Source organism: Moschus berezovskii, chromosome 2 (genome assembly GCF_049115385.1).
Source record: "Moschus berezovskii isolate FMDL1 chromosome 2, NW_MosBer_1.0, whole genome shotgun sequence".
NCBI classification, from domain to species: domain Eukaryota; kingdom Metazoa; phylum Chordata; class Mammalia; order Artiodactyla; family Moschidae; genus Moschus; species Moschus berezovskii.
This window is the reverse complement of record NC_142461.1, coordinates 130148150-130175815: the sequence shown is the minus strand read 5'-3', so window position 1 is coordinate 130175815 and position 27666 is coordinate 130148150. Positions and strand designations below refer to the sequence as shown.

General features: G+C 37.9%; 1 protein-coding gene across 1 annotated transcript in view; it reads right to left on the bottom strand.

The window, feature by feature from the left end:
* FAM171B (family with sequence similarity 171 member B) overlaps positions 1-27666 on the bottom strand; it is an 80690-nt gene that overhangs the window by 17127 nt on the left and 35897 nt on the right. Inside the window, exons 2-4 of the mRNA XM_055398310.2 lie at positions 8505-8738; positions 3452-3544; positions 43-201 (exon numbers count right to left, since the gene is read on the bottom strand). Coding sequence (XP_055254285.2) covers positions 43-201; positions 3452-3544; positions 8505-8738 — 486 coding nt within the window. The remainder of the gene's footprint in view (positions 1-42; positions 202-3451; positions 3545-8504; positions 8739-27666) is intronic.

Below are 27666 nucleotides of genomic sequence, written 5' to 3'. Positions count from 1 at the left end.
GTACTGTTTTTATAAAGAGATTATATAAAAATTAGGAAATACCTGACTTATTGAGAGTAATGCCAGTTGTATACAGAAAATTATCCACTTTCAAAAACTGTTGGAGAACTGTAAGGTAGCCTGTAACATTGCTAATATGATGGTTGTTCGGTAGTTTAATTAAGGCTTTTGAAAACTGAACACTTGGTTGAGATTTGGCATCTGGAAAAAGGAAACCTCATTAGCAAATAAACAAAACAAATGCACAGTAAGCACAGCACTATTGGTCAAGACATGTTACTCTAAGTGAACCAGTTATTTCTAAAACATTACTAACATCTTATTATAATGATTATTTTATATTCATATCTGAATAAACAAGAAATGACCCTTTCTTTAACTCAAAGTCCTACACTCAATATGCCAGCAAATATGGAAAATTCAGCAGTGGCCATAGGACTGAAAAAGGTCAGCTTTCATTCCAATCCCAAAGAAAGGCAATGCCAAAGAATGCTCAAACTAACACACAATTGCACTCATCTCACACGCTAGCAAAGTAATGCTTAAAATTCTCCAGGCCAGGCTTCAACAGTACATGAACCATGAACTTCCAGATGTTCAACCTAGTTTTAGAAAAGGCAGAGGAACCAGAGATCAAATTGCCAACATCTGCTGGATCATCAAAAAAGCAAGAGAGTTCCAGAAAAACATCTACTTCTGCTTTACTGACTACGCCAAAGCCTTTGACTATGTGGTTCACAAACTGTGGAAAATTCTGAAAGATATGGGAATACCAGATCACCTGACCTGCCCCCTGAGAAATATGTATGCAGGCCAGGAAGCAATAGTTAGAACTGGACATGGAACAACAAACTGGTTGCAAATCAGGAAAGGAGAACGTCAAGGCTATATATTGTCACCCTGCTTATTTAACTTATATGCATAGTACATCATGAGAAATGCTGGGCTGGAGGAAGCACATGCTGGAATCAAGATTGCTGGGAGAAATATCAATAACCTCAGATATGCAGATGACATTACCCTTATGGCAGAAAGTGAAGAAGAACTAAAGAGCCTCTTGATGAAAGTGAAAGAGGAGAGTGAAAAAGTTGGCTTAACACTCAACCTTCAGAAAACTAAGATCACGGCATCTGGTTCCATCACTTCATGGCAAATAAATAGGGAAACAGTGGAAACAGTGACAGACTTTATTTTTGGGGGCTCCAAAATCACTGAAGATGGTTACTGAAGCCATGAAATTAAGACCCTTGCTCCCTGGAAGAAAAGTTATGACCAACCTAGACAGCATATTAAAAAGCAGAGACATTACTTTGCCAACAAACGTCCTACCAGTCAAAACTACGGTTTTTCCAGTAGTCATGTATGGATGTGAGAGTTGGACTATAAAGAAAGCTAAGCACTGAAGAATTGATGCTTTGAAACTGTGGTGTTGGAGAAGACTCTTGAGAGTCCCTTGGGCTGCAAGGAGATCAAACTAGTCGATCCTAAAGGAAATCAGTCCTGAATATTCATTGGAAGGACTCATGCTGAAGCTGAAACTTCAATACTTTGGCCACCTGATGAGAAGAACTGACTCATTGAAAAGACCCTGATGTTGGGAAAGATTGAAGGTGGGAGGAGAAGGGGGTGACAGAGGATGAGATGGTTGGATGGCATTACCAACTTGATAGACATGAGTTTAAGTGAGCTTGGGGCGTTGGTGATGGACAGGGAAGCCTGGTGTGCTGCAGTCCATGAGCAAAGAGTCAGACACGACTGAGCAACTGCACTGAACTGAACTTAGATCACACAAGGCACCATTAGCCTAGAGCCTGCTTGAGCTTGATTCATCTGCCCAGAATTTCTTCACCTTTGAGTTTCACTCTGGGGAACCACCCATTGACCCATGTGGCACATTTGGGGTTTCATTTCTGCAACAGGAGTAAAGGTACTGGTGCATGCTAGAATGGGCTGAAAGCAATCAACAGCATCTCATTATCCTTTTGATCATAGTGATTTGTTGAGTGATGGAACCTATGCCAACCACAGTTAATGAGATGCAATATGAATTTTGGGCTTCCCAGGCAGCAATAGTAGTAAAGAATCCAGCTGCCAATGCAGAAGATGCAAGAGAATGGGTTCGATCCTTGGGTTGGGAAGATCCCCTGGAGTAGGAAATGGCAACTCACTCCAGTATTCTTGCCAGGAGAATCCCATGGACAGAGGAGCCTGGTGGGCTACAGTCTATGGGATCACAAAGAGTAGGACACAACTAAGCGTCTGAGCACAGACAATGTGAATTTTGCTTTTACTTCTAGGGGCAAAGACACGCTATTCCCTACTAGATTTAATGTGAGCGCGTATGTCCAGGAGTTGCAAAAGCCATCTTGTGACCAGAAATGAGAACTCATTTGAAAATAGACACAATAAGGGGTGGAAAGTTGAAAAATGGAAAGAGCCTGAAGAGGCCAGTAAGGAGTAGGACTATGTCAGATAATGGCCTTTCTCTGCACACACGCAGGTCCTATTTACTTCTTACCCTTCACACACAGCTCTGCATCCATCCTGCTGCGCACCAGCAAAATCAGTGCAAGAGTGAGAGATTCTACTACTTCGCTCAGTAAATTACTCCAAGATTAATCAAGCCCCAGTTTTTTCCAATAATAGTATTAGGTTTTCTTTAATACATTAGGACTAAATAAGATACCTTCTAAAAATGAACTATTTCAAAAACTGTTTTTTACCATGACTCTTGTCTTGGACTCTAAGGTTTTCTGCCTTTACCAGTCTTTTATACTTTGGTTCTAAACACTGAGTTCCCAAAAGAAATAAGTGAATTATTGTCATTTACAGAGGTTTTACATAATAGGCAGTAAGAGTTACAAAATGCTGGGATTTCCCCTAAGGACTAGTTAAGGGAGGTGAGGACATAGGTGAGGATGAAAGCCATCATCTTCGAGGTTGCTAAGCAGAGTTGGAAAACACAGTTTGAATCACACCCCAAATCATGTCTGCTCAGTAGATACTGAATTTCCCAGCTTCAGACCTTTCCCTCGCAGGCAGCAAGATTAATGTCAGAGTCAGGAATGAAAGTGACCTGCCAACGAGAATACCCCAAAGGTCTGAGTACTTTCCCCAATTTCACCAACTTCCAAAGCCCAGCAAGAGAGCTGATCTGGGAAGAAGTTCAGAGACTCTTTCTAGTATTTCTGAAAGTCAAGTGTTCTATTGAGGATGGCTAAAATGATAAGAGAGAGTGATTCCCACTACACACAAAGAAATATGTATGCTATAGTTTGATAGTGAAATAAGAATCAGTTCAGATCAACTGATAGTCAATGACAGTCACCCCAGATCAATTTAGATTCCCCACCGTATAATCAGCATTGATCCACTGGTGAAGCAGTACAGGTATACAATACAGTCACTTTCAAGTGTTTACTTACTAGTTAAGAAGAAATAGAGTACTTACCAGCTAATTTTCCAGTAATTAAAATAGTGTCTTCAAATAGCCATATATTTGCTTGGTTTTGTGGGAACAATGAAAGTGTAACTGATGAATATACTGTGAAATATAGCACAATTAGAATACTTTATTAGATGGAGCAAAAACTGAGACAAAGACAGTTCTGCTCCAGCAGGCCCTAAAAAGGTAGGAAAAACAAACTGTCTGATGGGAAAAGCAATTCAAAACAAAGGAAGAATGAATATAAAATATAGAGGGGAAAAAAGGAACATAATAAAGTGAGAAGATTGGGCATCACTACTAATTTTTTTAAAATTTCACACACTACTTTGTACCAAGATGACTAATGATGCTCTCTAACCCTGTATATATGTATATGTGTGTGTGGTCAAGCTAAATGCTTAAACAACCCTCTGCTCTTTTCTCTATACAATCATTACTTATTTCCTTCTTATAATTTTTAAAACCTTTTTTCTTGCCTCCATGATTTTAGGTTCTTTAAGGGGAGTACATCCACTCTTTTTTAACTTCCCACACAAAGGTTGAATGCTCTTCTTCACAGCGTGGTTCACCAAACAGACTGGGCTGGCCAAGGATGAAACAGTTGAACATACACATGATCCACAGGCAACCTTTAGTAGTAGGCAGGATGAGGCCAAACTGTCTGTAAGAGTAGGCATCTGAAATGACTGGTGGGATGAATAAGTGCAGATCCGTGAAAGATAACAATTCTCTCCAGATGAGGAGCAAGAGGCAGGGATAAAAGACCATCATTTTATAAGCAAGAACAAGTCAGATAAGCTTACCAATCCTGCAAAAGAAAAATGTTTTGAGGCATTACCTAAAGCACAAGTTCTCATTGATCTCTCTCCTCCATGCAATGTATTTAAATATCAACAGAAACTATACAATACCCTAAATCACTTAAGATAAAATACACTTGCCTGGGAATACTTTTAATTAGGGCTTACTGTTAAAGGAAATATGAAAAAGAGGATAAAATATAAAGCTATACAAAAATTATGGGTGGATGTAAAACAAATTTTTTTCTTAAACAGAAAAGGAAGACTACCAATGAAAGTAATTTTAATTAAGAAATTATTAATATTTAGACAGATTGTTGGAGTCCCAAGACTGGAGAGGAGGTGGTAGGATAATAGCTTGGACCTTGAGATGACTGGATCCCACACATGGATGCTTTCTGAGTTCCAGGTGTTGAAAGGGGCTACCCTGACAGCTTTTTCTATTAAGCCTAAGGAGAATCTTTCTGAATCTCATGAAAACTTGCATTCAGATTTCCTTCAATTTACAAAAATGTTTCTGATTTTAAAAGGGATGTGTATCTTCTCTGGAAAAGTTGAGAAATACAGAAAAGGAAGAAAATGATGGTCATCACAGTACCATCACAGAGACCACCACTATTAGTATTTCACTGTAGCTCTTCCTGGGTTTTTCCTGTGGTTTAAAAAGGAGGGAGAATGATATCATATATAGAGTATTTTCACCCTGCGTTTTCACTTAAGATAATGTTGTAAGCATTTCTGTCCCTCAGTAGAAACTTTTCATAACATTTTCAAGGTCACATTTCTTAAAGTAACAAGATTCACTTAAACTGTATAATACTGTAGATTGTTTCCATTTTCCCTATTACAGAATATTCACCTCATTATACTAGTGCACAAATCTCTGTCCACTTTATTTGTATGTTCATTTTTAGAAAAGATTCCCAGCAAAGATGAAGATTTCAAAGACTCTGACACATGTATGTCAAAACTGTCATCCAGATAATACTGCCAACTTCTCCTCCCACCAGCAGTGTTTGAGGAGGCCCATCCTGTCAATACTGAGTATGTTCACTCTTCAAAAACTTTCCTGAGGTGAAAAATCTAAGAAATGCATGTTTTGGGGGTGTACTTAGATTATTAGAAAGGTAAATATTTTATCACATTCTCTAACTTGTATTTCCTGTTTGAAAACTGCTAAGTCATGATTCTGTCCATTTATATTATTTAGGCAGGGCCCTGGTGTCTTTTACTGACATGAATGACTTCTTAGCACATAAAAGATATCATTCCTTATTACTTCACATATTTTTCCTACTTTTTAAAATTATGGTGAAATTTACCTTTAATGACATCATTCATTGCTTTTCAGATTGAAAAGACCATCCTAAAAAGATAGTTTATTATATTAAATATAATTTTCCACATTTGAACTCTTTGAGCAATATATTTTGAAATATGGATTCAAATTAATTTACTGCAAATGGTTAGCAAAATATTCCAGTATTACTCATTGAATATTCAGCTTTTTTCTCAATGATTTATAATGATTCCTTACCATAGATTATTTTTTATACCTACTAGTATCTGATTTGCATTATAGTACAAATCATAGTAAAATATCACAGTCAATCTGTAGCTATATATTTCAGTTGTCTGGAATTTCAAACTGCCTCTAGTAAATCTCTTAAAATTTCAGGTATTTTTACACATTTATTCTTCAAGAATTTTTTTTGCTGTTTTTGCTAATGCATTAAATCTATAATTAATATGGGAAGAATTAAAATCTTTACAATATTCAGGTTAAGAAAAATATTTTTCCAGTTATCCGGTGTTTTAGTTGATTTTTTTTTTTTTAGTCCTATCAGTAACATTTGGTAGTTTTATTTTCCTCCCCACAGTTACTTCACTTTTTTTTGTAGGTTTCACTTCTCATATTGTTCTGAGAAGCATTTATTTTTATTTTTCCTAATTGGTTATCACCTCTGCTATGGAAGAACATCTAATGATTTTTACCAGTGCTAACTTACAGTTTTCCAGGGATATGACCATAACCACAAATAATGGCTTTGATTCTTCCTAATAGCTCTCCTCTTTTTTATCTGTTAATATCTTTTTGTTCTAATGAGAACTTCTACTACAATTTAAAATAATATAGATATCTGTACTTAGTTTCTTATTTTAGTAGGATCACCTCTAATATTTTACACTTGTTCTAATTGTTGTTCAGTCGCTCAGTCGTGTCTGACTCTTTGAGACCCCATGGACTGCAGCATACCAGGCTTCCCTGTCCTTCATCATCTCCCAGAGCTTGCTCAAACTCATGTCCATGGAGTCGGTGATGCCATCCAACCGTCTTACCCTCTGTTGTCTTCTTCTCCTCCTGCCTTCAATCTTCCGGGTCTTTTCTAATGAGTTGGCTCTTTGCATCAGGTGGCCAAAGTACTGGAGCTTCAGTTTCAGCATCAGTCCTTCCAATGAAAATTCAGGATTGATTTCCTTTAGGATTGACTGGTTTGATCTCCGTGCTGTCCAAGGGACTTTGAAGAGTCTTATCCAGCACCGCAGTTCAAAAGAATCAATTCTTCAGCACTCAGCCTTCTTCATGGTCCAACTCTCACATCCATACATGACTATGGAAAAACCATTGCTGTCTCTGCTTTTTAACATGCTAGCTAGGTTTTTCATAGCTTTTCTTCCAAGGAGCAAGCGTCTTTTAATTTCATGGCTGTAGTCACCATCTGCAGTGATTTCGGAGCCCAAGAAAATAAAATCTGTCTGTTTCCATTGTTTCCCCATCTATTTGCCATGAAATGATGGGACCGGATGCCATGATCTTCATTTTTTTTAATGTTCCCTGGTGGTTCATACAGTAAAGAATCTGTCACACATTTGATCCCTGGGTTGGGAAGATCTCCTGGAGCAGGGAGTGGTAACCTACTCCAGTATTCTTGCCTGGAGAATTCCATGGACAGAGGAGCCCGGTGGCCTAAGTCCATGGGTTGCAAAGAGTTGGACACAACTGATCAGCTAACATTCGACTTTTACTCTCCTCTTTCACCTTCATCAAGAGGCTCTTTAGTTCCTCTTCACTTTCTGCCATAACAGTGGTGTCATCTGCACATCTGAGGTTATTGATAGTTCTCCTGGCAATCTTGATTTGCTTGTTCTAACAGTATGAAATATAAAATTAATAAAGTCTGACATCTGTATAGTCCTGCAAAGAAGAAAAATCCTACTTGGTCTGGACAGTATGCTATATTTAAATAATGGTGAAATTCTTTTTCACTATTCTGCTTAGGATTTTTGCATTTCAAGCTATGGGCAAGATTGATCTATAGGGGGGTGTGTAAATGAAAAAGAGTATGCTCACAAAAGGGCATTTAATTTTGCATTACCTTTGTTAGGTCTCAGGATCAAGGCTGTACTGATTGATTTGGTAGAATGACCTGTGGTACTTTTCCTTATAGTCTTAGAAGTTATTTTTATCTAGAACATTTTACCCATGTTAATTTACCTCATCTAAAAGCAATAATCATTTACATTATCACAAAATTGTTCATTTTATTGGATTTTTAATATATTTGCTATCAAACTCGTTATCAATAATTTTTATGATTTTTAAAGCTTTTATGTCAACTATTTTTTTTGTCAACTATTTCTTTATATTTTTCTAACATATGCCAATATACTTCTATCTTTATCATTTCCTTTTCCCAATAGTTGGTTTCTTCTTTCATTGTTTTTCTCCCTTTTGTTGAATGAATAGCTGTGCCTAATTTCTATCTTTAAAAAAATTAAATCATTTGAGAACATGAATTTATCTCAACCATATCCCTATACAGATTTTCTAGTCATTATTTTCTAGAATTTTACTCATGTGAATCTTATTAAATTATCTAATTTTTCATTTTATTTCTCAATCTAATTTTAAATAGTTCAGTAATTCCAATGTTTCCAATATGAAACTACAATATCTAAAATTAAACAAGAACAATAAAATATAGAGTTTTTGAAAAGACCAATTGCCTAATGGATCATCCCCGCCAAAAACCTGCAGACAAGTTTTGTACCAGACCAGAGCTGTTTCTCAGGATTCCTTCAGGCCTCTGTAGAAGGAAAAAAGCCTTCATATTTTCTTCAAACTGGCACGTCTTTCTAATCTTATACTGGCTTCACAAAGACAGTCATATTTTCAGTTTACCAGAACAAGCAATTCTCAAAGAGTGAAAAATCATTTACATTTAGTGAAAGCAAAACACTATGTGAGTGCTTACTTGGCATTCTTCTGGTCTTCCAAGGTAGAGGTGTCAACACGTAGCCATCTTTGTAAGCAATAATGGTTAAGCTGAGTCCTAACTTGTAGGGCACTCTTATCAACACTGCTCCATTGTTTCTAGTTACTGTGGAATTTGTCTTCGTGTAGTTGACAAACACTTCTACAACTGCATGACTCAGGTACTGACGACTGATGATGTCGTTCACTTGGACTTTCAGCATAAACACAGACACTAGGAAAGAAAACCACAGCACGTTAAACCCTAGGAAGCATATGTCACTGTACTGTAAAACATCATTTAAAACACCTGAACCATACAGAACTGTTGGAAAACTTAGAGGATACATACATATGTATGGATAGAAAGGTGTGAAACATTCCAACAAGTTCATTCTTCCAAAAACTGAATAAATAGAATATTATTAATAAGGTATAATATTATCACTATTTTCTCTGCTAATTAAAAGGAAAAGAAGGGAGAATAGTGAACACTGGAAAGTGAGAATAGTAAATAATGCAAAGACAGCTTCTGGCTTTAGGAAAATTTTTACTTTATATGACTAATTTCTAATATTATCAAGTTACACAGATTCAATACTAATAAAATACAGTCAAAGGTCTTAGAATAAAATGCTATTCACCAAACCCATTAGTGCATGGATAGCTCTTTTATTTTGCTCCGTTATCTGGAAAGCAGAGGATGTGTTTTAGTTCCAAATTACAAAATATCAAAACAAAATCTCAGATGGATCTAGAGAATATTGTGCTTAGTGAAATAAGTCAGGGAAAGATAAATAATATGATATCACTTATACATAAAATCTAAAAAATAATACAAATGAATGTACACTCAAAACAAGCAAACTCATAGACATAGAAAATAAATTTAAGATAACCAAAGGTGAGAGGGAAGCTGGGGGGACAAGTTAGAGGTATGGGATTAACAAACTACTATTTATCGGATAAGCAACAGGAATGTGTTGTATTGCACAAGGAATTATAGCCATTATATTGTAATAACCTATAATGGGATATAATCTACAAAAATACTCAATCACTATGCTGTATTGCTGAAATTAATACTGTAGATCAACTATGTGTGTGTGCTAAGTTGCTTCAGTCATGTCCAACTGTTTGCGACCCTATGGACTGTGGCCCATCAGGCTCCTCTGTCCATAGGATTCTCCAGGCAAGAAGACTGGAGTGAGTTGCCACGCCCTCCTCCAGTAGGTATTCCTGACCCAAGGATCTAATCCGCATCTCTTAAGTCTCCTGCACTGGCAGGTACATTTACCCCTGCTGCTGCTGCTGCTAAGTCGCTTCAGTCGTGTCCGACTCTGTGTGACCCCATAGACGGCAGCCGACCAGGCTCCGCCGCCCCTGGGATTCTCCAGGCAAGAACACTGGAGTGGGTTGCCATTTCCTTCTCCAATGTGTGAAAGTGAAAAGTGAAAGTGAAGTCGCTCAGTCGTGTCCGACTAGCACCGACCCCATGGACTGCAGCCCACCAGGCTCCTCTGTCCATGCGATTTTCTAGGCAAGAGTACTGGAGTGGCTTGCCATTGCCTTCTCCGACATTTACCCCTAGCTCCACCTTAATTTTTACTAAAATATAAAATATATTGTCAATTAAATATATAGACGATAAATTCAAGAAAAAAGAACTAAGGCTGGCTTCTACTTACAGATTTTGACAATGTGTTGGTGGATTTACCATTGATAATATCTGGCTACAGAAGAACTTTTACCACCATGGAAATGCCTTTTCAAAGCCAGCATCACAACACCTTTGCTAAAAATGTCTTTCTTCTCTTCCACTATAAATGGGCTCTGAGGTCAGTCAAGGTCCATTTTTGCCGTTCCCTAGACGTGTGACTTGCCTGGAAAATCCCATGGACGGAGGAGCCTGGTAGGCTGTAGTCCATGGGGTCGCTACGAGTCAGACATGACTGAGCGACTTCACCTTCACTTTTCACTTTCACACACTGGAGAAGGAAATGGCAACCCACTCCAGTGTTCTTGCCTGGAGAATCCCAGGAACGGGGGAGCCTGGTGGGCTGCTGTCTATGGGGTCACACAGAGTCGGACACGACTGAAGTGACTTAGCAGCAGCAGCAGCAGCAGACGTGTGACTTTATAAGTTACTCACCTCTCAGTCCATTTGCTCATCTGTAAAATCAGGATAGCAGCCACTAATTTGAGCTAATAAAGTGAAATAATGCAAATAATGTGCTCCGTATAGTGTTTAATTGTCAAATAAAATTATAATATTGTTATTTATAATAAAAATTATTACTTCACAATTGGAGACCACTTCACAAACATGAGTACATCACTAAGAAACATCTCATAAGGATCAACTATGTTGCTATGCATTTGTATAAACCTATATTTAAGAATTTTTAGCAAGAACATTATGTCAGGTAAAAAAATCCTAGTCAGTACTGACTGAATTTAGTATTGCTACAAAACTGTTATCACACCTTATCTACTCTTTGTTAAAATAATCGAGACTTTAAATTGCTTTTGGACCATAACAAAGGCATTTAGATCAAAATAGAATCGGCAAAAATATAATCATTAAATTCTTGTATAACACTAATTAAAAATAAAAAAGTAATCACACACACATGCTGGTGCCAGACCATGACTTCAAATTCAAATGGGAAATATAACTCTTGGCAAAACAATAAAAGGTTGTAATAAACACGGCTTGATGAGCTTCTAAACCCAATGTCCTTGTGTAGGTCCACCTAGTTCAATAAACTGTGTGTAGAGGACAAGTAGCTGCTGCTCAATCTAAAGTAAATGCCCCAGCCACCTGCCTCTAAACCTCTAGACAAAATTTACTGAGCCACTGGCATAAAACACCTAACTAACGCAAACTCCAGGAGACAGAGGAGGACAGAGGAGCCTGGCAGGCTCCAGTCCATGGGTTCACAAAGAGTCGGACACAACTTAGTGACTGAACAACAGCAACAACGCAGACCAGACTGTCAGGCCCTTGAAATGTTGATTAAAGATACACAGAGGCTAACAGCTGCTGGAGCTGAATCATCTCTGGGAGTCTGTAAGCGCCCACCCTCTGTGCTTCCCTCTCCTTTCAGAAGAAGGGTTGTACAGTCCCTCCTGATGATCTGTGAGCTGTATCAAACTCCCCCGAATCTTGTAGCATGAGTTGGATTCTGTTGCTTATTTCCAAAGCAAGCACCTTAAATGACATAGGACACAACTGTAAGTACAGAATATTTTATTCCTCAGATGGTAAAGAATATGCCTGCATGCAAGAGACCTGGGTTCAATCCCTGGGTTGGGAAGATCCCCAGGAAAAGGGAATGGCTCAAACATTCTTACCTGGAGAATTCCATGGACAGAGGAGCATGGCAGACCACAGTCCTTGGGGTCACAAAGAGTCGGACACGACTGAGCAACTAACCCTTGTACTTTTTTCACTTCTCACCCTATCTTTCATAAGAGTAAGAGAAGGAAGGAAGGATAATGTACCAAAAACAGATAAACCATATAAGAGGAATACTGCACACTATTCTGGTTTTTCCAGTGGTCATGTATGGATGTGAGAGTTGGACTGTGAAGAAAGCTGAGCGCTGAAGAATTGATGCCTTTGAACTGTGGTGTTGGAGAAGACTCCTGAGAGTCCCTTGGACTGCAAGGAGATCCAACCAGTCCATTCTGAAGGAGATCAGTCCTGGGTGTTCATTGGAAGGACTGTTGCTAAAGCTGAAGCTCCAATACTTTGGCCACCTTCATGTGAAGAACTGACTCATTTGAAAAGACCCTGATGCTGGGAAAGATTGAAGGCAGGAGAAGGGGACGACAGAGGATGAGATGGTTGAATGCCATCACCGACTCGATGGACAAGGGTTTGGGTGGACTCCGGGAGTTGGTGATAGACAGGGAGGCCTGGCGTGCTGCAGTCCATGGGGTCGCAAAGAGTCAGACACGACTGAGCAACTGAACTGAACTGAACTAGAAGATAAAGAAACTAATCATTTTAAAAGCTTTTAAAATTTGGTGATGGGCCTTATTCAAAGCAAATGTACTACAATGGTTCCTTCAACAGCATTTTCAGGAATGGGACTCGATAGGGAATTTTTATTAATTTGTTTGCTCCACAGATTAGTTTCAGAAATTCTCAGAGCCTTTGGATTTATACACAAAGTCCAAGTGTAGCAAGATTCTAAGCTAAATTAATAAAAAAACTCTGCATATTCCATCTGTTCCATCTTTGTAGGAGTACAGTTGCCAAAATAAGACACCCAAAAACTTCCTGGCATTCTGAAACTGGGTTTGATTCACAAAATGTCTTCCAATCCAGAATGGATGATTTTATTTTTTTCACATGTACTAATAATGTTAATATAATAAATCTGATGAGAAAATGAGTATCAAATTCAGAAAAAAAACAACTTGCAAAGGTCAAATCTTCACTATCAAAAATCACAGCCTCTCTCTCTGAGGAGATCTCCTATATCTATACCTTAGGTTGCCTGACAGACTTAGGATATAATGTATACCTGACCAAAACTGTCCTTTCTAGCTCAAATGGGAAAAAATTAGTATTTGTGTAACACCCCACACACACACACACACCCCTCTTCCCCCAGGCCCAGTACTAGAAACTTTATATACGTTGTCCAATTTCATCCTAATACAAATCTGTAAGACTTCCCCCATTTTAAGGCAAGATAATTGAGGCAAACATTGAGCAGCTAAGAGAGCACAGGAAGGATTAACAGGTTCATTTTACTCCAAGTTCCATGTGTTTTACTGTACTTTCTCACCGAAAAGCCTCAGGAATTTGGTTTCCACCATATTTACTAGTTTCTGTGTTCTTGCCTGGAGAATCCCAGGGACGGGGGAGCCTGGTGGGCTGCCGTCTATGGGGTCGCACAGAGTCGGACATGACTGAAGCGACTTAGCAGCAGCAGCTTTCAGAGTCCCCTGGACATCAAAGAGATCAAGCCAGTCAATCCTAAAGGAAATCAACCCTGAATACTCACTGGAAGGACTGATGCGCAAACTAAAGCTTCAATATTTTGGCCACCTGATGGGAAGAGCCGACTCACTGGAAAAGACATTGATGCTCTGTGAGAAAGATTGAAGGTAGAAGGAGAAGAGGGTGACAGAGGATGAGATGGTTGAATGGCATCACCAATTCAATAGACATGAACTTGGCCAAACTTGGGCAAAGACTAGGAGGCCTGGAGTGCTGTAGTGCATGGGGTTACAAAGAGTCGGACATGACTTGGCAACTGAACAACAACAAAATATTCACTAGCTTATTTCCTCCCAACCAGAGAAGCAAGTCCTCATTTGCTGACCCTCTGAGCCGCCCACCCCTCCCTTCAGCTTGGTTTTTCTGGCCCCAGCATAAGCAGCAGCAAAAAACAGCATTTAAAAAAAAAAAAGCCTAAAAACAAAATCTTGGCTGAAAGCCATTATAGAAACTAAAGAGGCACAAACAACTCTTTTTCCTCCAAATAAAAAGTTATAAAGAATTGTCTGCCGTGACTTAAACAGGATGCTTCTGACTTCTGTGATGTCAACAGTTTGATCAGGCAAATGGCACTAGCAGCCAGAAGTAATATATAGCCATAATAATCCCCCTCACTAGCTTTCTTCTCCAACAAAAATACTTTGGCATTTAGATTGGGCAGATCGTGTGGTTAAATATATGATTTTCCACCAGAGGTGCTTTTGTCTCCATGATCTACCTACTGTTCTCCATTGTATTTTTCAGCTCTCCATGCCCATGTTATTTTCTCTGTCACTTAATTATAGTCATTATGTCTTGCCCACACAAATCTTCTTTTCAGTATGTCAGCACTGGTTTAAAAATGGTTCAATATCAAATGATTTCAACTGCACCCTTAGAAAACATATAATCTAAACATTGAAAGAAACAAGTAAAAATAAAATATACATGCATGAGCAAGACCCTGAGGTTGCTGGCAAAGATTTAACCATTTAGCACATGATTAGAATCATTAAGTAATGAGAATCACTAAAATTCAAGACTGCTAAATAGGTATAAAGAAATGTTCTTGAAAAAGCCTATTAGAATCAACACTGTATTATGGTCTTGCTATACGGTATAGATAGGTAAAACTCAAAATCCAGAAAGGGCTAAAACAAAAGGTACTGCTAGCCATTTATCTGGCAACATATGGAGTAGGGTGGGCTGAGAAATGACAACCCCACTTCTTTCCAAGAGAATCTGACATCTTATTATGTTGTTACTATTATGTAGGTTACAAATGTATATATGGAGAAGCTTTATTTTCAGATTTCTCCAGTATAAAAACTAGCCTGCTGCTGCTGCTGCTGCTAAGTCACTTCAGTCGTGTCCGACTCTGTGTGACCCCAGAGACGGCAGCCCACCAGGCTCCCCCGTCCCTGGGATTCTCCAAGCAAAAACACTGGAGTGGGTTGCCATTTCTACTTCTTTTCAACTATGTATAAAGTAACTACAATAATTTCATTTAATATACAATTTTTTTCTCTTTAGGAATATAATGTTAAAAATACACTAGGTATATAAAGTTTTTGTAAACAGATCACAGATGAAATTTAATATTTTAACAATGAAGACTTTTAAACTTTGAGGTTTATGCATTCTAAATGAGAACTATTGAAAAATAAAAAACACAAAATATAGTGAAATAACTTGTTGGGAACAATTAGAAATGTTTACCTACATTCATTCAGTTAACAAATGTTTACTGATTGGCTGCTTTTGGCCAGATCTGCACCAGGAGATAATAGGGCTGCAAACGTTAATAAGGTACATCCTAACCTTGAGGAAGATTCTGAGGAAAGACATGAGAAACAGTACTGCAGAATTATCTGAAATTACTGTAGAAGAAGTTTTAAAAAGGAAATGAACCAGAGACAAGAGAAGAACTGTCTATAGTACCTAATACAATCTTCTATGAAATTATGTAGAATTTTAGAATCAACATGTGTAACTATTCCTATAAGTATCAATCTCAAAGTGAGAGGCTTGTACTCCCATGTTCAATGCAGCATTATTCCCAACAGCCAAGACACAGAAAAAACATAAATGTCCATCAACAGATGAATAAAGGAAATTGGTATATACATACAATGGAATATTATTCAGTCTTAAAATATAAAAAAAAGAAATCTTGTCATTTGCAACAAGATGGATAGAGCTAGAAGACACTATGTTAAGTGATAGAGACAATCAGAAGTGACCAAGCACCAGGGTAAAGAAATTATCTATCTTCCTTTTTCTTTTCTTCATTTCCTTTCTTTATCCTACTTTTCTCATCTTTCCGCTCTTCCTTCCTCTCCCTGTTCCATTCACCTAGAAGCTATGTGCTAATTACCCTTAGTAAACCCTGGCAAAACACAAGGCTGAGTTTGAAACAGCGTTGACTGTCAAGAAGCTTGTTCTCACAGAGAAGATCAATACACAGAGCATGAAAACATACACCACAATATATCATGTGCCATCAGATGAGTCAGTACAGGAGAGGAGAGCCCACCTAACTGGGATAAGTGCAAATTTATTTTGAGCTTGATCCCATAGTTGCTGGTAACAAGTATTTCACATTATTACAACCACAAAAACAATATTAAGAGTCCATTCTTTTTGGAAATTAATGTTTCCTTCTTAGAAAATTTAACTTGGAAATTTTTACTAAAAAAACCCATAAGTAGCAAAATTTGCTAAATAAATATAATGCAACTAGATTAAATCTAATTTACTTTCACTATTACAAAATAATACCAACATGTAGGTTTACAATTCTTTCTCCCAGGGTGCCAGCCCAATTTCCCTACTTAATTGGAAGGAGGACTGAAAGTTTAGGAAAGAACAAGGACAACCAAGGAGTTTATGAAAGAAAGGACCATATTATTCCACATTCTATAAAGCAGAATGGAAAGGACTTCAACAGTCTAATCTTTACAGCATTTCAACATGGACACACAGCCTCCTTCTTTTAAAGGAACAAAAGGGAGCCGAAGTAAAGAAAGAGTTCAACAAATTAGAAAAGCCTTCTTTTCATTGCTTAAACACCATATTGGATCCAAAATTCTTACAGGCTTAGAGTTTAAGAGAAAAAAAAAAAGATCTGTGCCTGTTTGAAGCAAAAACAAATTTACTGCACTAATACTTATTACAGAGAAAATGTCAAATCGAAGAAGAAATTATGGAGATGGAATAAGGAAATGATCTCCAAACGTGAAAAATGCTATGAAGCAAGTAAAATGCATGTTGTCTTCATTAGGACCAGAAACTTGAGTGTGATTTACCAAAACTAATGAGAGGAGTAACATAAAAGAGTCCTTATAACTTAAGAACAAGCACATTGCAGAGGACTCAATAGGGAACCAGCGAGAAAGTGAGCCATTTGTAGTTGGACTCAGTTCCTTCTTGCCTACGCAAAGGGCCCTTTACCTCAGTGGAAATAACTCGGTCTGATAAATAAACAAATCAAACTCCACAGGCATTTCTCACTCTTTCTTTTTTTGCAATTTTTCATCCTGCCTCAGAATCACAATTATTCACTCACTCACACATTCACCCAACACGCATGAATTGGGTACACTATATATGAAGGCATTAAGTATGGAGTGACAGAAGAACCAATAGCCCAGTGGCATCACAGATGAGAAGACTGAAAGAAAAAAAAAAAAAAGGTGAGATCTATTTTCCTGTGAAAAATCAGGAAAAAAAAAAAAAAAGTTAAGGATTGAGGAAAGAAAAAAATGAGGTTTAAAAAGAATATGTTAAGTCTCTGCCAAAACCAGAAATGACTAAGCTAAGAAAACATGAGATGCAGATATTCCTCCCTAGAGGAAAGATGGGAATTTAGTGACCCACCCCACAAACATGCACTGAGCGACATCACCCCCTTCCCTCCCCACTCCATCCTCACTCCTCTGATCCACTTGGGCTCCAGCACTTTCTTGAGCCAGGCAAGTTCCCACCTCTGGGTCTTTGCACAGGCTGTCCCTTCTGCCTAGAATTCTCTCCCTACCTCCCACCCTACTCCCATAAATGAACAGCTTCCTCTCTTACCTCCTTAAAGTCTTTGTCAAAATTACACTTCTCATGACTCCATACCCTCCCAGTCCTTCTTACTCTATGTTTCAGGAGTCCCAAGACCACTTCCAGTTCAGTGACTTACCAGAAGGACTCACACCACTTAATAGGTGGTCATACTCAAAACTAAGATTTGTAACAATCGAGGATAAAAAGTAAAAACAACAGGAAAAGTAAACGCCTCAGCCAAGCCCAGAGAGGTCAGGCATGGACTTTCCAGTCCTTCTCCTGCTCAGTTTACACAAGACACAACTCTTCTCTAGCTGTGAACTGTAGGTACACATGTTGGAATCTTAGGGTCAGAGCCTGCCATGGGGACACTGGTCATGAGCCACATTCCTGTTACATAACTAGCCATGGATGCTGAAACACAGAACCCGAGCAAAGATACGAGGTGTATATTGTAAACCTGCTAAATAATCCTAAGAAGTCTTGACAAGCTGGAATAGTACACCCCATTGCTTTGTGCATATAAAACATCATCCTTCGTAACAGAAAGAACATTCCAAGAGCCTAATCTCAGGAGCTGGCCAAGGAACTGCCATGGTTCCAGGCTCTGCTGGAGACATGCAAGGACTGAGCAACTATACCTGCTGTGTTATCACTTTTCTTACATCCTAATTTTTCCATACTACCATCTTTACATACTCTTTAATTTACTCATCATGTTCATTTTCTGTTTCCCCTATTAGCTCTATGAGATATTGAGATTTTTCATTTTATTGATTGCTGTATCCTAAACTATCAATCCTTATTTTCGAATTAACGAATTCCTTACTCTGAAATCACGAAGAAAGACTACAGGCTCAAAACCACTTCTGTAAGTGTGCTGTGCTGAGTCACTCAGTTGTGTACAACTCTACAACCCCATGGACTTCAGCCTGCCAGGCTCCTCTGTCCATGGGGATTCTCCAGCTAAGAATACTACAGTGGGTTACCACGCACTCCTCCAAGGGATCTTCCCAACCCAGGGATTGAAGCCAGGTCTCCTGCATTGCAGGCAGATTCTTTACTGTCTGAGCCACCAGGGAAGCAATAACTGCAAAGGAGGATGCAAACATGTGAAATGAGGTAGATAAGCCTTGCGTTGGCATCTGGGACAAGGAGATAATGTGTAAGCAACCACTTCTGTGCACAGAATATTCGTAAGTTATATACTTTAAGCAGAGTACAAATTCTTTGATTCCTTACCAGTTCTTCCTTCAATAATTTCTTCAACAGATATGTTCATTCTTGTGATGTTGAGAAAGAACTTCTAAAAACAAGATTAGAGCAACCACTGTGGCTTTTCCTTAGAAAAGCAATTAAATGAAGATTAAGTTCTACCAATTATTACCCAATTCTAAATAATTAATTGGAAAAAATCTCTTTAGCATATCATCAAGGAACCAAAATTGAAGTTGACAATAAAAATGGAAACAAGTAATAACGAGTGAAAACAAGAGACTGCTATAAGTGGGGGGGGAACCCCATCTGGGAAAATAATTAAAGAATTTTAAAATAAAAAGTTGTTACAAATCTCTTTCACACAGATTTAGGCTTCTTAATAAACTGCTATTCCATTAGGAGTCGGTTGAGTAGTACATGTTTTTCCCCTAGGTATTTCAGATGTATTAATGGTATATAGGAGAGAAGACCTTTAGAGAACCGACAATCGCTGCATGCTCCCAACCACGAAGGTAACAGTGGAAAGCATGGTAGATAGGTTAGCTGGGGTGCAATACCTGCATGAGGAAGAATTAGGTATGAGCTACTTGAACACAGGCTACTCCAGCCTCCTTTGAAACTTAATGAGTCAATGTCCTTCAGTTCAGTTGCTCAGTTGTGTCCGACTCTTTGGGACCCCATGGACGCCAGGCTTCCCTTTCCCTCACCAACTCCCAGAGCTTACTCAAATTCATGTGCATGGAGTGATGCATCCAACCAACTCATCCTCTGTCATCCCCTTCTTCTGCCTTCAATCTTTCCCAGCATCAGGGTCTTTTCCAGTGAGTCGACTTTTTGCATCAGGTGGCCAAAGCACTGGAGTTTCAGTTTCAGCATCAGTCCTTTCAATGGATATTCAGGACTGATTTCCTTTAGGATTGACTGGTTGGATCTCCTTGCAGTCCAAGGGACTCTCAATAGTCTATTCCAACACCACAGTTCAAAAGCATCAATTCTTCGGCGATCAGCTTTCTTCACAGTCCAACTCTCACATCCATACATGACCACGGGAAAAACCATAGCCTTGACTAGACGGACCTTTATTGGCAAAGTAATGTCTCTGCTTTTTAATATATTATCAAGGTTGGTCATAATTTTCCTTCCAAGGAGTAAGCGTCTTTTAATTAGTTATACAATTAATATCCTAAAAAGGATTTAGTTTACTAAACTGTCTTCCCTAAATGATCGCCCCAAAATATTCCCCACCAAGCCTCCAGTAAGGATGTAACACTCCAAGAGCAAATAACTGTAAAGTGTGATCACTATTTTGAGCTGCACAACTCTAAGCCAGGGCACCTGGTACAAGAGAGAACTCATCCCTGGAGCCCACATTAGCACATTTCTCCATAATGAGCTAGGGTCACAGTCCATACCAACTGGAATGGCCAGCAGCTTCCACCGCTTGCCTAGTGAACAGCCCAGCACTGCCTGAAGACCACCACCTACGACACGCTACAAAACCACCTCCTACTCTTTCTTTTGAAGCATGGTGGTTTTCTTTACCACTGTTTGTGAAATGCGTTCCAATTTCAAAAACATCAAAGAATATGGTACTATGAAGTACTTATTAGTGCAGTGCCTTGAATTCAGTGAAGTGCTTTTTTTTTTTTAAGTAACCATTTTTAGTGGTCCTACATCTCAATGATACAAAGACTATAATTAGTCTTCTCTATTACAATGTATGCATAGGCTTAGCAACTGGATATCGAAAACTAACAAAACAATCAACAAACCCTTAACAGACAAATCCTCTGTCATGCCCAAAACAGAAAAATATCAAAGCCAGAGATCTGGGGCCACAGTTCCTAAACTATGCTTGAAGCCACCAAAGGTTATACAACAAACTCACAGGGGTGCCAGAAGATATTTTAAACTTTCGTGAAAGCAAACCAACTCCAGAGAGTTCATAATTCAACATTCTATACTCAAAGCAATGACATGAGATCTTTGTGTAGCTGAATATTCAGTGATTGTTCTGCTAAAAAGTAAACACTGCATGAAAACCAATGTTGAACAGGAAATAAGGATGGCCGTATTTAGTTTCACTCCAAGGTCTGAGAAGTTGTACAGTGTTTAACAGACAAATACACCCCACTAAGTAAATAGCAAATATGTATTATTTTTTTCAAATGACTACTAATTTGTTAGAAGTTGCTGTGTGGCCATAAGAAAAATTACTGAGCTACTAAAGCTAGCGTGAAACAAGAAAGTTTCAGAGTCTGGGTCTGAGCAGTCATTTTATGCTACACACTTTTATTAAGCACCTACTATATGCATGATCTGTACTAGTCAAGTCATGTCCTACTCATTGGACTCCATGGACTGTAGCCCATCAGATTCCTCTGTCTGTCGGATTTTTCAGGCAAGAATACTGGAGTGGGTGACCGTTTCCTTCTCCAGGGGATGTTCCTGACCTAGGGATCGAAGCTATGTCTCCTGAGGCTCCTGCATCTCAGGTAATTCTTCATCACTGAATCAGCTGCCTTCAAATATGTACATGACAGAGTCAAATAAAAAGAGTAATAGTACCAAAAAAGCACACAAAGATATTTAAGAGTAAGAGAATTGTATGATTACATTATGCTGGTTAACAGTGTTAAACAAGAAATGAGTCACATGTGAACTCATAGCGTCTATCTTTCTAAAAGTGCCAGTTCACTTTGTGTTAGTAAGAACATTTCAGGAAACAAACTGTTCTTTCGGGAAAAAAACACATTTAGAATTATAAACACATGTATTTACTCAATTATTTTCTGAATGTGTGATTGACTAAAAAATACAAGATATATTAAATGAAAGTCTTACAAAATCTCAAAATTATCAACTTGCAAATGATGTGTTTACTACTGTTACCTTTTCTAGTAAGCACAACTCTCTTGGCCTAGGACAATAGTTCTCAACCCTGTGTAGATATCAAAATTGCCCAGAAACCTTTACTATATTCCCAGGCCCCACCTCACTCCAATTAAGTCAGCATCACTGCAGATGGGGTCCAGGGAATCAAGTTTTCAAGAGGTCCCAGATGATTCTAATGTACAGCCATGGTTGAGAACCACTGACATAAAAAATAGGATACTCATAGGGAATAGGGACATGACCTAAAGTCATCCTCTTCAATTGTTTGGTTTCTTTTACTATAAAAAAATATAAACTTATCTTTGAAATGAGATTTATTTATTCCAAGGCTTGCACAAGTACCCCAGAGAATCAGAGATGTAGGATACTGACATTAAGAAAGATAACCTTGGTAGCTGTCTACTAATAGTTATTGTTAGCTGTTTTTTTTTTTCTTTTTAATCTGATATTTGCTATTTTCTAATCATTTATTTCTGTGTCCCTCTCACATTAAAAACACTTGGTTAACTCAGATATGGCTCCACACAATGTCTTTTAAATGTTCTATATAGATAATTTGGAAAATATGGAAAAATAAAATTTCCTAACCCAATTTCTCAGAAATAACTTGGATTCCATCCAGTACTTTTAAAAGCATACAAAAAAACAGACTTACAAAATTAAAAGCATATTGTATACATGTATATAATTGTGTATATGTTTATGTAAGCATAAGGTAAGGTGTGAAAGAAACTGACCAAACTGTTAATATTGACTGTATTATTTGGGCAACGGGAAGATACCATTTGACTTGCTAAAATGTGATATGACTTACTACAGTGAGCATGCATTAGAGGTAGGAAGAATAAAAATAAAAAATAAAAAATGTTATACATTGTGTTTTTTGTTAAGATTATACTGTGAACATGTATCCATGCTATTAAGTATTTTTCAAAATTACCATATTTCATCAGTGAAGAATATTCTATGGGTTGTTTATTCACCTAATACTTTTCTCATTAGTGTATGTTTTGTCATTTCTGACTTTTCACATTTGCAAACAATGCTTCAATTAAAATCCATGTACAAATATTTTCATCTGAATCTTTAATTATTTTGGGGAGAGGAAAAATAATAGGCCCAAAGGTATAAACTCTTTAAAGCTTCCTTTTTTAAAAAAAAAAGATTCTTGATATGTAATTATTAAATTGCCCTCCAGAATGTGATATGAATTTGGAGACAAAAGAGTATTCATACTTCATTTTGTTGTAGTCACTATATCAATATGCCTGCTTCTGTCTCCCCAGGGAGTTATCATGAAAAATACTAAAGTTTTGAAATTATTTATTCTACTTTTTTTCCCTACTTTCCTTTTTACTTTACCTTTTATTCATTTCATGTTTTTATTTTTCTTTTCATACCCTCCTGAGAGGCTGAGAGGAGGCTTCTTATGAATAAAATTAAGTAAGAAACAGCCTGACAAAGAGCCAACATGCACTGCCTATTTTGTTATTTGGGGATGGCACTGGTGAACTTATAGATTTAATTCACAGTATAATGAGGCAGAAAGAACTTAAAACATCTATTTTCCCTTTTTCAGAAGACTCTCTTCTTGTTCTCTCCTTGTTCTTTCTACGTGCAAAGTATGTTTAAATAAACAAAAAGAAAATAGAACTTATTTAGAACTTGCCAGATACATGCTTCAGAGTGGCTTTTTTTTTCCAAAATTTATTTATTTATTTATTTATTTTTTGCATTTCAATAGTTTAATATGATCAGAACTAATTAACAGTATAACAATATTTTACAACTGAAATAATTAAAATAAACTATAAAATTACTACATAAAACAGGTCTGATCTAGCTTATTTACTTTCTATAATCTCTTCAGTGCTGCAAAACCATTTCTTTCTTTTTTTTTCATGTTTTAATAAACACTTCGTCTTTTTGTATTGCTTTCTTTTTCATCACAATAATAGAAATATAACACCATATATCACTGTAAAACACATTTCCACATAAATGCTGATAAGCACAAAATATTTTTCATCATTTACATTTTAACTGTAATAATATATGGCAGAATTAAAGCTGCATCCATCATGTGTCTAACTAACCTTGCTGTAATGAATTTTTAAATGTAATGGTTTCTGTCGCAAAATCGTACATAATGTCTAGTGACACAGTACGCTGGTGGATGGGTGGTTTTGGAAAATGGAAATGCAATTTCATTTTTAATTAGATTTATAAACTTCACCACCTCCACCTCCAGCCAGCTTCCCAACCCTCCCTCCCACCACCATTATTTATTTATTTATTTATTTTAAATGAGGCTTCTAATTAATGTTTGACAGAGCTGATTCAAGTTGAACAGACTAAATTTCTTTAAACAAACTTACTTATACTCCAGAGTCCTTTAAAAACTTAATAGCATTTATACATTGAAGGTATTTGATTTTCTTGTGACTAGCACTTCAAATGCAACAAGCATTTGAAGCAACAAGCATTTGACCCAACAAGTAAAACTTTCTACAGTTCATAACTTTTATAAATAAAATAAATTAAATGTACAGTGAATAAGTTCTCTGAAATATTTCAATATTTCTGCAGGTTTAGTAACATCATAAAATACATTTCAACTAAAATTCACAAATCTAAAAACCTGTTAGGCATTTTTAGGCGTTTTAAGTTGGAAATGAAGACCAATGTTACATCGTAATATGCCAATTACAAATAGTACTTCAAATAGCAAATACTACAGTTTGTCCCAAACTTTAAAAACTATTCATGAACTCAACACTGAACTATTGATGGCTATGAGAATTGTTTCCTAGCCTTTTTGAAAATTTCAACCCATTTACGTTTAAGGTAATTATTGATAAGTACGATCCCGTAGCCATTTTCTTTATTACTTTGGGTTCAAGTTTATACACTCTTTCTGTGTTTCCTGCCTATAGAAGAGCCTTTAGCATTTGTTGGAGAGCTGGTTTGGTGATGCTGAATTCTCTCAGCTTTTGCTTGTCTGTAAAGCTTTTGATTTCTCCTTCATATTTGAATGAGATCCTTGCTGGGTATAGTAATCTGGGATGTAGGTATTTTCTTTCATCACTTTAAGTATGTCTTGCCACTCCCTTCTGGCCTGAAGAGTTTCTGTTGAAAAATCAACTGTTATCCTTATGGGAATCCCCTTATGTGTTATTTGCTGCTTTTCCCTTGCTGCTTTTAATATTTGTTCTTTGTTTGATCTTTGTTAATTTGATTAATATGTGTCTTGGAGTATTTCACCTTGGGTTTATCCTGATGGGAACTCTCTGGGTTACTTGGACTTGGGTGATTATTTCTTTCCCCATTTTAGGGAAGTTTTCAACTATTATCTCCTCAAGTATTCTCTCATGGTCTTTCTTTTTGTCTTCTTCTTCTGGGACTCCTATGATTCGAATGTTGAAGCGTTTAACATTGTCCCAGAGGTCTCTAATTTTGTCCTCATTTCTTTTAATTCGTTTTTCTTTTTTCCTCTCTGTTTCATTTATTTCTACAATTCTATCTTCTAGTTCGCTTATCCTGTCTTCTGCCTCTGTTATTCTACTGTTTGTTCCCTCCAGAGTGTTATTCATTGTATATTGACTCTTTTTTATTTCTTCTAAGTCCTTATTAAATCTTTCCTCCATCTTCTCAATCCTTTTCTCCAGGTTATTTATCTGTAACTCCATTTTGCTTTCAAGATTTTGAATCATTTTCACCATCAAAATTTGAAATTCTTTATCAGGTAAATTCCCTATATCTTCTTCTTTTGTTTGTGTTGGTGGGCAATTATCTTGTTCCTTTACTTGCTGGGTATTTCTCTGCCTCTTCATCTTGCTTATATTGCTTTGCTTGGGGTGGCCTTTCCCTCTTCTTGCAGTTTGTGGAGTTCTCTTTATTATGTAGTTTCTTCGCTGTGTGTGGGGTTGGACAGGTGACTTGTCCGGGTTCCCTGGTTAGGGAAGCATGTGTCAGTGTTCTGGTGGGTGGAGCTGGATTTCTTCTCTCTCCTTTAGAAGACAATGGGCTGCTTTTCTGGGAGCCTGATGTCCTCTGCCAGTATTCAGAAGTTGTTTTGTGGACTTTACTCCGCGTTCAAATGTTCTTTTGATGAATTTGTGGGGGAGAAAGTGGTCTCGCCGTCTTATCCCTCCACCATCTTGTTCCTTCCTCCCCAGAACACTGGATTTTTATATTCCACTTGGTCGTGGAGTATCTCTTCACAGCTGCTCCAGCAAGGTGCAGCCGCTGTACCTTACCTTGGATGAGGGGTATCTCCTCAAGGCCACCCCTCCTGCTTTGAATGTGGATCAGCTCCTCTCGGCCCTCCGGTGCCCAAGAAGCCACCGCCTCCTGGACGTGGTACAGCTCCTCGCGGCCACTGCCCTAACCCTGGGCACGGGGTAGCTCCTCTCAGCCACGATTCTGCACGTGGTCGGTTGCGCCAGAGTCGGGCGTCTCTCGCGTCTGCCCAGAGTGGCTTTTTAAAGGGTCTGAAACCTCCTGTCAGCATTTCATTTAAGCAGATGAGACCCACCCTGCGGGGAGAGTGGTTAGATTTAAACAGACTGAGTCCCAGCATTTTTTCCAGTGCTCCTCTAACAACTTAGTAAAATGAAGCAACTTCCCTGTAAATAGACATATAAAAGGAATAGTGACCAGTAAATAGAAATTCAGGTGTTAGAAGAACGAGTACCTAAACCATGACCACAGAAAGACCACTACAATCTGAAGGGAATGCAGTTTACAGTATAGCAGAGAGGCAATATATGGGTATGGAAATTTTAAGCAAAATGAATCATTCACTAATTTTTTCAGTGAAAAAAATAACATGAAATCAAAAGATCTTAAAAGACAAAGCAGTATGAATTTTGTATTAAAGAAAGGTCCATAGGTAGCATCACAGCATTTTTAATAAGTCAGATGAAACTCACTTGAGTAAACATTTATGGAATACAGACTAGGCATCAGGTAAAGGGCCAGGTCCAGAGGGGCACATATCATAACTTGTATTTATTCACCACGATCTCTGTATCAGAAATTATGCTCTTCTAAATTTTTATGTTATTCTATTTAATAGTACCTAGTTTCAGGCCTGAAATAGTTCAAAATCTAGCAAGAAAGGCTGCCGGGAGCCAGCGAGGGAAATCCTACCCATGGCAAAGGTCAATTGGGGAAGAGGCCTGACGGGCAAAGGCTAATCAGGACTCGAGGAGCCCCCTGGACTTACCTGAGCATCTACCCCAAAGAAAACCGGAATCTGACTGCTTTACTATCTTTTGCCTCTTACCAAGTCCTCTAATACTTACGGGGGTTTCCCCCCAACCACCTTTCTCTGAAAACATTAATTCAGAGCTGTAGTTTAAAAGTTCTCCTCGGCTTAATAGGAGTGTTCCAATCCAAGCCCCTCTGATAGCTTTCTAACTTGCATGACAAGTTTGTCCGGGCTCCTAAAATACAGGAATCTGTTGAAGAAGTTAAAATCACTAGAATAGTACTAGAAAAGATTTCATTGTTGAATCAATGCTTGCTGCAGTTTCCTCTATCTATTGTATCCTTGGAAATATATTAATCCTTTGACTTAACCACATCAGATCTTAAGTTAATAAGTTCCTTTCTTGCAGCTCACTACACCGGTGCCTTATAGGAATGTAACTTTGTTATGTGTCTAGCACCTAACTTTAGGAAAGGTCACCTTAAAAGAAAAGTCTTTTACTTGCTAACTAACCTATTGTTAGGAGAGAGGGCCATAAACTGTTAGCAGGCCCCCTGGCCAGAAGATGATGTAAACCACCTAAAAACTTTTATCAGGAGATATACAAAAATAAGCCCTGATCCTGATAAGGGTCAAGACTGCTGACCCCACGTGATTTTGGTGTGAATCTCTACCTCCCTTTCTTTGTTTCTTATGCGCATAACTTAGGGTATAAAAGCAGCACTGGAAAATAAAGTTTGGGGCCTTGCTCACTGAAGCTTGGTCTCCCCATGTCGTTCTTTCTCT